This window comes from Geospiza fortis, unplaced genomic scaffold, assembly GCF_000277835.1.
Source record: "Geospiza fortis unplaced genomic scaffold, GeoFor_1.0 scaffold132, whole genome shotgun sequence".
NCBI lineage: Eukaryota > Metazoa > Chordata > Aves > Passeriformes > Thraupidae > Geospiza > Geospiza fortis.
In genome coordinates this window covers 568,769-579,691 of record NW_005054446.1, presented here as the reverse complement: position 1 = coordinate 579,691, position 10,923 = coordinate 568,769, and the positions used below count along the sequence as shown (strand labels likewise).

General features: G+C 41.7%; 1 protein-coding gene across 1 annotated transcript; it reads right to left on the bottom strand.

The window, feature by feature from the left end:
• Positions 1 to 2,385: 2,385 nt before the first annotated feature.
• Positions 2,386 to 9,028, bottom strand: PARK7 (Parkinsonism associated deglycase). Its single transcript, XM_031062353.1, has 6 exons — positions 8,889 to 9,028; positions 8,137 to 8,238; positions 7,407 to 7,466; positions 6,518 to 6,587; positions 4,880 to 4,966; positions 2,386 to 4,182 (listed from the first exon to the last, which is right to left on the bottom strand). The coding sequence occupies exons 1-6, from the start codon at positions 8,976 to 8,978 to the stop codon at positions 4,022 to 4,024; spliced, it is 570 nt and encodes a 189-aa protein (XP_030918213.1). The 5' UTR covers positions 8,979 to 9,028; the 3' UTR covers positions 2,386 to 4,021.
• Between the last annotated feature and the right edge of the window lie 1,895 nt (positions 9,029 to 10,923).

Here is a 10,923-nt window from a genome sequence, read left to right as displayed (position 1 = left end):
TATTTTCTTACATTCTATCCCTCCACATAGTCCCTAAATAATAATGTACTGTGGGTGCACTCAGGATGCAGAGACCTGGGCTCAATTCCCTCCCCTGTGGGCTGTGTGGCTGGGCCTGCTCTGCACACAGAGCTCTGCCAAGTGCCCACAGATGCTCCTGAAGACAAGGGTGAGGTGTGCCCTGTGATGCCTTCCACAAGGACACGTGCTGAGTGAAGGAGCTGGGTCTGAGGCAGCACCAGTGCAGGGATTCCCACAGCCTGCTCCTTGCCCCTGCCCTTCCCTGGATGCTGCTCAAGAGGTGGCAGGAAGAGGCTGAAGGCCAGATAAATTGTGTCAGCAAGGACAGCCTGTCCTTTTTTGCTGTTTTTCCCAGAAAGCTTTTGATTTCCTGCCAAGGGATGATGCTGCAGGAACTGTAGAATATCCACTGAAGCTCAGAGCAGGGAGTGCTGTCAGAGTCAGGCTGTCAGCTGACAAACCAGGGCAGCAGGCAGGCACATCTGCTCTCATTTTACATATTTCCCTTTCTTTCCATACCACATGCAAGACCACATTCTAAACATGCTGAAAGATTATCTACAATTTTTGGGCAACAATTAATTCATTCAAATTAATTCACCCAGTGTTTTGTTGCTTATTTTTCAAGCTTCAAATGTTGCATCCCATGCCCTACTAAAATGCAGTCTCCAGATAACAGGAACCAATCCTTTCTTCTGAAGGTAGAGAACATGAATGACAGTATGGATGCAGTGCTAGGGATTATTTCTGTAGCTGACACCCTCCTACTTTGTCACATACTCATCTTTCCAACCAAGTCACTGGTCACCCAGGCTGCTGGAAGACAGGTACTTTTTATCATTTTGGGATCACTGATTATGTTTGCATCGTGATGCATCTTTTTGTTGAAAAAATAAAACAAAATAATCAGATTAAGTAACCATTTTTTTTCTCTGACAGTCACTTTGGGCTTCATACCAAATGGTAAGCATACCCATAAATGGCCAGCAAGCTGCCCAAGGCTTGTAATTACTGGATGAAGCTTATTCCCTTGTGTGCCTTTACAGCTTTAAGTACAAGTGAGCAGGCTGGTTTGTATCCATTATGGTTCTGCTCGTCTCCACCCATTCCAAAAGTAAAACCTTTGTCTCTCTAGAAAAGCATCCCTCCTCTGTTGCTGTGAGGGACACATTCCTGAGACAGGATTTGCTCAGTGCTGTGCACCTCACCTTCCCCTTTTGGAAAGAAACTTGCAGAGAACTGCAACAAAACCAGACTCTTCACTCTCCACATTTCTTCTGCCTCTTCTTCAGTTAGAAGCTTGTCAGTCTGAATGAAAATATTTCCCATCACTGCAAGTATTCACTGATGGCTCCAGCATCTATGCCCTCTTGTGTGCATTCCTTCTCCTAAGCCATATAATATTTCTCAATTCCCTAAGAGAACTCATTCTTAATGAAGCATTCAAGCCCACAGAACAAGCAGAATCAGGAGAAAAAAATCCCACATTATTCTTGAGAGATGATCCGAGGCATAGAGCAGATGCCAACTGGCAGCCTCCTCATAATGAAAAACCAACCCCCAAAGCCTCCAGCTGCCAGGGAACAAAATGCTAAATGTTAGACAGAGAAAAGTGGATGCATTCCCTTCAGTTTAAGCTGGGCTCAGTGTTACCACAGGTTCTAAAACTAAAGCTTGCCAATAATAAAAAGGCAAAAAGTTCCAAGCGTACACAAAACAATGAGTAGAAAATACCTCAGCTCATGTTTCAGCAGCAGGTAAAAGAGGATTTCATGAAAAGAGATACTGAAATGTCAGAAAAAAAGCATTTTGCTAACTGGAAGGCAACTTTTTTTCCCTTGAATCAGCAAATCCCTTCGTAACATTTACCCTAAGAGGAAATTAGCCTAATCTTAGTTCATACACTTACTTACCCTAACTGAAAGACCAAGTTAATGACACAGAAAGAGAACCCAAGTAAATTCATGTTTGCTGGACATCTGCAATGTAAAAGGTTGAGAACAGGGTCAGCTGTATGAAGGTAACTGTGATGCAAGCAGCACTACAATATTTTATTTACCAAGTCTTTTGCTGAACACAGTGGAAGAATCTGCAAGTTAAGCAGATACATCCATGGGCTCTAGGCTCATTTTTCTGAGTGTTTTTCCTATTACCATTTTAATGGGAGTGGGAAAGCCCAAATATACGCACTGAAAACCTCACTTCTGTAAGTTGAACTCCCTCAGCCTTGGAGAAAAAATTATAATCAAATTTATGGCCACTTTGCTAATGCTTTGTATTCAAATATTTCTGCAAGACTAAAAACAATACAAGCATGGAAATATTTTCCTTCTAATGTTACAAAGCAGTGCTGCCACCCAGGAATGCAGAGCTTTTCCTGTATTCTGAATTATGCCCATTTACAAGGCAAGTAATTATTCCAGATTCTAGGACAAAGACTCATTCCATCATTTGGTTTACATTTGCATGGCAATACCAGTTAGATGTGCAGATTTACCACACAAACTTGTAAAATCTTACATAGATTACAACTTTTGCATATCTTGAGCATATTTCAAAGCCAGAGAAACATATGAAATATTTCCTAAACAAATTAAGAGACAGAGCATAGAGTTGAAGCAGTTCTTCCAGTAGTTATTAACAACACAGACATTTCTTAATTCAAAATTTGCAAAAGTATCCATGTATTTCATTACGAAAATGCAGTAATTGAGAATGAACTTGTTTCCCATTAAAATAAGCAATCATAAAGGCTCCTGTGCAGTAATTTTCTAGAGTTCAGACTGTGCACTTCAGATGTATGCAGAACCAGATCTCCAGATGCTGGGGTAACTTCAGAGTCCACTGAGGTGCCATCCTTAGGCATGACTGCTGACAGAGCCAGGTAACACCAGAATGATTTGGGGAATGGAAGGTAGCAAAGATGGAAATTGATGCCAAGTCCTTAATTCTCATGGGAATACAGCTCTAGTACTTCCTCCAGAGACCTGTCCTGCAACTCCTCCAAACTGACAAAGGCTCTCTTAAGCCAGGCTTGTAGCAACTTCCAATTTTTAGTAAGCAGAAACAAGCACTGCTACTGGTGGCATTCTACCAAATCCAAACTTCATGCTTTATACTAATTATTAGCTGCCCAAATAGCTCAATGGAACTGCAATCATTTAATGCAGAAGACAAATTTCAAGGTATCATGTTCAGCTTGCAGGAACTCTGGGTATGACAAGGGTATGTAAATTCAAACTTTTCATTTAGTTCCAACACTCTTGGAAAATTAATACTAATTATTTGCCTTATTTGTATACAAGAAATTGAACATTTTTAACTAATTCTAGGTTACAACTTAATAATCTATTAATCATGAAATCAGTAATGAAATCAGAGAATATCCTGAGTTGAAAGAGACTCATGAAGGTCATCAAAACCAATTCCTGACTCCACATAGGGCAGCCTAAAAGTTAAACCATAGAGCCAAGAGAAGTGTTGTGAGAAGTGCTGTGCAAACACTTCACGCATGCTAGCAGGCCTGGGGTCATGACACCTCCCTAGGGAGCTTGTTCCAGTGCTTGGCCACCTTCTCATTCCAGCTCAGACTTCAGAAGAACTGCGTGAGACTCTAAACAGATGTTGTTTTAAATAATACGTGGTGGTAAAAAGGATTCATGGGTTTGGGTTGGGAGAGAACACAGAAAGGAACAATACACCAGTAGGGATGCTCTATTTTTATTTACTCAGCAAACATTTTTCCATGTGATTTTTAAATGCCATCCAAGAATGAACTAGGATTATTAGATGCTCGCTGCTTTTTTGTGATAGAGCTTTTTCCTAACAGGATGTTTTTCCAGAAATGAAGACCTTTGGTTTGTTAAGGTGTCCCAGTTCAGGTAAGTACAGTTACTAATTTCAACCACAATTAAAGTGTATTTACAACAGTGAACATTACAGTTATTCTACAAAGGATAAGACTCTAAATTTGTCCTAGTGCCTCTCCCACACCAGGATTTCAATCTTTCAGTATTAGAGGTGCCTTCACCTGTTCAGCCACTTCCTTGCCCAGCAGAGTTTCCACGATGGCCAAGCCAAACTCAAAGCTGGTGCCAGGCCCACGGCTGGTGAGGATGTTCCCGTCCTTCTCCACGCGGCTCTCCGAGTACGAGTAGTGTGCTTGGGGACACAACAGCAACAGGGTCAGGGTCCAGTGCCCTCCACAGTGCCACAGAGGCCACAAGGACCCCAGCACTGCCTCTGAGCACCTCATCCCTGCCTGCTGTCCTCAGGGCCCACAGGGTGTGGGAACGCTCCTCTGATTCCAAAAGCTCCTCAAAAAGCTCTCACTGAGCCTGTCAGCTCCCATGAGGTTATTTCTGGAAGTCAGACTGCTTTTGTGGAGCTGTTCACAAATTTATTTTATTCCAAGTGCATGCAGAAGATATTGGGGGAACCAATCTGCTCCCCTCAGCCTCATTAATGCTCACAGAATGACCCTCAGCATTTCACCATCCCTTCCCTTAGGCTGGAGAAAGAAGTGTGGAGCCATCAGCTGCCACAGAACCAAAGCATCACTCACAGGAGAGCAGGAAAGGTGCTCCCAGAGCTTGCTGCTGAGACCACTGAGGCAAAGAACCAAAGGGGCAAGAGATGGCTCAGCCTCAAGGGGATAAGGCAATAAATGCTCCTAACATGACAGCAGCAGCAGAATTCCCCCAAGATGAGAGTGTTAGTGCAGGCCTCTAATTTCTGGTGGTACAGACTCAATGCAGAGAGAAAAGCAAGGAAAAAAAGCTCTTCTCCTTTTTTAAATTGTGGGTTCAGGTAAAAAAAAAATTTAAAAAATCTGAGAAGGGTTTGGACAGAAACATACCCCCATTCATCATTTTGTCTTTGGCCAAAGGATGTGTTGTGACTTTGCTTCCATACCCAATCCCATGGGCCAGAAGGGCAGTAGGACCTGTAAGAACACAAAGTTGCACCAGTGAGGAATTGCCTTCTGCTGCACTGACAAGAACAGACATTTGGGCATTAGGACCCCCAAGGGTCAAAGCTCACTGGGGACAGACTACTTTTTATAAACACTGATGCCAGCCCTATCTCTGAAGCAAAAAGCTCTCACATTACAGTTCACACTGATGTCCCACCCATGACTGTGCTGCCTTTGAAGGAGTGAAGAACAACCCACTTCCAGACATTTTATTTAAAACTGTTTGATATTAAGAAACAAAAGGTCTGCATTTCAATCTGAACATTAATTACCTACAATTACTTTACAACCTTGTTAAACCTTGAATTAAGACCTAACAGATAGGATTTCATTTGAGCAAGTCTCTACATGCTCCAGTTACGTGCCAAGTATTTTGGACAGATCATGGACTAACTATTCAATTTTTGGTTTCAAGAGTTTCTTTTTTCTTTTCATACTTCCTCCTTACCCTGAACTGAGTAAAGAATTTGTGTCAAGAAGTGCTAACTCATGAGACAGGAAATCCTTATGGGAACTCCAAAAGAAACTGAAGGCAGGATTTGTATGACATGAGTTTCATTTCTGTTCATTTGTTTAATTCTGGATTTAGTACAGGAAATAACCTCTTTTGTGTTCAGTTGGAATGAGCTCTAAGAATCATCCTGCTTACAAGCAAAGGCCTCTACTGGGCAGATGTGAATTAGGATTGTTCTGCAAGAGACACAGATAAAACAGCAGAAGAGCATCATTGCCAAGTGGAGGAATGTTCACAGCCCTGTGTGCCTAGCACCTAAATGAGGAAGAAAAGCAGAAAACCCCTCCAGCAATGTACCAAAATACAAAATTGAAAATCCCCTCGTGGAACACACTCTGACTGCCTTCTATGCATTCATCATCTCTCTCCTCACTCTCAGCTTCAGCTCCCTAGACCAGCCTTCAGTTGCAGTATTGGCAATTTCAGTATTGGCAATTTTTCACTTTGCTTTTTAAAACACAAATCTTACAAAGTTCATGATCTGGATATCAAGCTGTGCAGAATATGTAAGCAGACAACCCTCTCCTCAAACCAAGTCCATTTTTTGCTGCAGCTCAGGAAGGGTGAGACTGTAATTCTATATTTCTGGCCTTCTTTCTGAAGCTAAAGGGCAGGAGTGGTTATGTGAGATAAATTTACAGCAATGACATTCTGCCAGTGCTGTACACTTGCAGAAAGATCACCAGAATAAGCAAACACTTTAAAAAAAAAATCCTAGCACACTACATTTCACTTTTTATTTGAAAGACAGTAACACAACTGATTGGAAGGAACTAGGTAACAAACAGACCTTGCAGGATAAATGTTCACAATTATTTTAGAGATTTCTCTGCTATTAAATTTAGAAAAAAATCAGATGCTGAAAGATGAATATATATATATATATATATTCAGGCACAAATTCCTGGTACTAAATTACAGGAACACAGATTTCTAAGACAGGGAACTCTTCATGCTCCTTCAAAATATCCAACTATTTTAGAAAGCAAGATACTTTGTTAACCCACCTGCACATATTGCAGCAATCAGGCCTTTTCGGCTTTCCTGGTCCTTCAAAATGTCTTTCACAGCAGCAGACTGTATGAAGAAACATCACAAGTCATTGTTTGGAGTTGGTTATTTGAAGCAAGGTTGAAACAGTTTTCACTGAAATTTCATAAACATGTTTTGTACAGAAAACCAACTGGAATTTCTCCTCCCTGACCCAGGACAGAGGGCAATGAGAACATTAAAAAGGAGAAAAACTGAAACCAAAACATGCTTGGCCCAGAAGGAGAGAGGAAGGAAATCAGAAAGAACTGCAAGGAAGTACTTGACCCACATGAAAGCTGGTTAACCCATGGCCATAAAAAGTTATTTGAAAATACAGAACCAACAGAAGATAGTATTCATAAGATCCCTCCAGACAGTCTCTATCATTCTTAAGAAGATTTATATGGGATATTTGTCTCATACTCCATGGCTTACAAACTCTGTGATAACACCTAAACCCTATTTGATAGATCAATTTGTTTGTCTGCCTGCCTTCCACAAGGAATTCACACCACCCCAGAGACAGAATTCTGCAAGGGAGCAGAGTCCCTTTCGTTTGGACAGTTTTGTGTCTCAGCAATAAATCTTCATTTGCATTGTCTCATCTTCATATGAATATGAACAGAGATCACAACACCTCTCCATTTTTACTCTGTTTTACTAGGTACTCATAGCCAAGAATTGACCCAGCTGTCCCACCTATATAATCATAAGAAGGCTTAAGACCATTAACAATGAGTTTACTGATTCATTCAGAAGAGAATTTTTAGATGCTGAACTGAATATGCAGGATTACCAAACAAGTGCTGACCACCCCACTACTCATGAGAATGCCCATGAATTTTTAAAATGCCAGAACTTTACCTCAGACAAGTTTTGAGCCCCAAGGTTTCCTCCAGGCAGGACCACAACATCATAAGGCCCCTAAACAAAGATAAAACTGTTCTGTTGAATAGAGCCTGATACACACATGACACTCTTTACATACATTATCCTGTTTAAAGACCACTGCAGATGATTCAAGTGGCAAGCAAAGAAATCTACCTTTTCTTTCACTGAACAACACTTCATAATCAGTTCCAATTATGACAAAAATACTATTTCCTCTTCCAGGAAAATCCTATTATCAATTAAGTCTCTCAGAGAACTGACTTTTAAGCCCAGTGCACTTAAAAGCTTCAGCAAGCAAGTGACAGCTCTTGTGTTGTAAAGACAAGTGGTTTTGCTCCAACCTTACTGTACAGGTCTAATTATGACATTATTTAGCTTCCCATCAGAACTTTTGAGTTGGCCCAAATCACAGTATTTTGTCGAGCCAACTAACAGGAAAAATAAAGCTCTGTGACTGTTCCTTTACAAAACCAAATACTTAGGCAGAATTAAGAAATCTGTCTGATTGCACAGCTCTGTAATTCACTGCTACACAGAGTTAACACAACGTGCAACATATGTCCAAAGGTAATGCATAAGCTTTCCAAATTCACCTCAGAAAATTGGTGAATTTTGGGAAATTTGGTGAACTTTGCAGAAGTTACCTCAGAAAATGTGAGAGAGACTATGCTGGCCATTATATCAAAGAAGGGTGCTGACCAACCTCTTTTCTGGCATCTTCAAGACTGGCATCAGGACAAATGAAGACATCTCGACTGCACTGCACTGGTTCTTTTCCTGTCAGGCCTGCAACAGTCACCTTGATCTAATAGGAGAACAAATATATTATTACAAAACAAGGGCATTTTTCTTATATGTTAGTTCTTAAGTAATACAAGCAAAGCTGTACTGAGAGCTTGTTCCTCTTCTGACAGCCAAAATGGGGAGCACAGTGATGGAATGACAAAGGTGATGGGAGAAGGTAATTTTTATTTCAGTCATCTCTATATAAGTGAAGTTGGTGTGTTTATTTAAAGTATTATTTTCATTCCTAATGAGATAACAGTGTGCTACTACAACTGCAAGAGTAACAAACAGCTTAAGGAATCCCAACAGCCAGAACTGTAGTAAATAGCTTTTCTTGAGCTACTTCTGAAATGCAGTTAAGCAATGTCATGAGCTGTATTGTACTGAGGTTTTCAGACCCCTACAAAAGAGGCACTTCCAGTTACTACACAGGGAAGTAACTGATTTCTGACAGAGTAGGATTTACTTGAAATATTTGCTCTAGTTCACATCAGATTTCTATTTTGAAAGGTTACCAACAAATGTCAGCATGACACAATTATTTGCTAACCAGTAAGATGATGAGGGTAAATTTTTACTTCACAGACCACACACTGAATTCCTGGAAATGAACCTCAACTTGAAGCAATGATTTCCCCTTGACCAGATTATTCACTGTCTCATACTCACCCCAGCTCTCCTCATAACATCAGTGGGGATTACAGTTTCCATCTCCTCTGCCCCTTTAGCCAGAATCACCAATGCTCTCTTGGAGGCCATGTCTTGAAGGGCTGCTATGAGGGAGGTGGTTGTGAAGGAAGGGGCTGAGGGGGATAAAAAGATAATGTGGTTAGAAGGCAAATCCCCTCGTACAAATCCTTCCTTACGTTGAAACTGAACAGTAATTTGTACTTTTGTATGTTCTTTCATTTAAACCACCTCAAAATTCACTGCCTTAAATCAATATTCATAACCACCCTGTTTAACTAAGGAGCTTTTTAGAAAGAATTCATGATGATATTAAAATATTAAGGCACTTGGGCAAATGGGAGGCACAGCACATCAGCACCAAGAGAGGAAGCAGCTTGGCCTAATCAAGACCTTAATCATGACCTGTGTCTGCCAGAGACAGGGGTTCAGGGTGGGTGGCAGAGCTGTTTTCAATTTGCACACCCTCTCTCTTTCCGAGATGATTGACTCCCACCCAGACCAGCACTTACAAAAAGGGCTTGCACGAGCTTTGACCTCATGTCTGGTTTTTAGTTTCCACCCAGCATGGTGCATGAGGAGTTTCCTGTGACTTAACAGTGACTCGAGCAGTGCCCCTGCAAAATCTCACCAACAGATTTTCTGGGTTATTTTGCAACTTTGTGGGGGATGAAACACATGTGCACATGTGTGATGGGGGAGCAGACCACAGGACCTAGCAAATGGAACAAACCAGGCTTAAGATATTTAACTTCTAAATTCAAGTTGAGGTAAATGGCCAAATTTCCATTTGAAGGTTAAGTTAAAATAACTTTACATCATATAAAATATCCACTAACTCATCCAGGTCTGAGAGAAGGCTGTGAAAGCCTCTGTGATGTGAGGAGGCATTTCATGGGTTACTACTCTGTAAGACAGAGATTTCTGTCCTGTGCAGGGACCTTCCATCTAGAACTGCACATAGTACCTGGGAGCTCTTCACAAAATGTCATGCACATTTAGGTGCCTACATAAAATCATCCTCACCCTGCTTCAACTTCATCTGTTATCATGTTTTCTCCCTACTGGTAGCCTCCTTTAGAATTATTTCTAGGATGCAGTAATAGACAGCACAGCATCCCACAGCACGCTGAACCAGCCCAAGCAGAATAATTCACTGTGTCAAATCCTACTCTTAGGGCAGCTTTATGTACCGTCAATGCAAAGCCCACTGATCAAGTACACCCAGATCACAGGTATTAGCAATAACTCCAGGACAACCTAGAGCTTCTTAATAGCTTGAGGTTACACATTGATTCTGCACAATTTTCATATGAATCTGACTAGCAAAAAAAGACCTGAATAGCCACCATGCAGAAATGCTGCACTTGCTTTTTATTGAAGAAAAATAGTCTAGATCACAGTTTGCATCCCTCTTTCATTAATTCTTTAGATGAAAACAGGCACCTGATCCTGCAACCTTTACTTTTTCTCCTAGTTTTACAAAATGCAGTCTCTTCATAGTGCCTTTAGATATTTATTGTACAATTCTTGAGCATTAGCACTGTTCTTCATGTGGGTGCATATGTAAATAGACTGTCCCACTACTATGGAAAGACAGTTTTTGAGAAGGTAGGACTAAATTACACAGACCTAACAGCAACTTCATTTAACAATCTACCTACACATAGTAAATGGCAGTCTCCCATTTGCTCCTCAGTGCAGCTGAGGCCTCCTCAGATCTCTCAGCCAAACGCACAGCCCTGCGTGGGTACACGAGCCCTTCTGGAGATGGTGAATCACAAACTCTCACCAAGGCGGCTTTAAAAGAAATCACACCCTGCAGTGCCCCACCACAGAGCCGCTATCCACAGGCAGGGCAGGGCTGCAGGCGCAGCAGGGTGGAAAGGCCGCGCGTTCCCGTCAGTTCGTGTGGGACACGGCGCCATTCCCCGCGGCAGGGACGGCACGGGCCGTGACCGGGCTCGGGCCGAGGCCTCCTCGGGCACGGCGGGGCTTCGGGCCCTGCAACGCGGCC

Coding starts and splice junctions, on each gene's coding strand:
- PARK7 (XM_031062353.1), bottom strand. CDS start 8,978: ATGGCCTCCAAGAGAGCATTGGTGATTCTGGCTAAAGGGGCAGAGGAG. Junction 7,467..8,136: donor TTGAAGATGCCAGAAAAGAG/GTTGGTCAGCAC, acceptor ATCTTTGTTTAG/GGGCCTTATGATGTTGTGGT. Junction 6,588..7,406: donor GGGCTCAAAACTTGTCTGAG/GTAAAGTTCTGG, acceptor TTCTTCATACAG/TCTGCTGCTGTGAAAGACAT.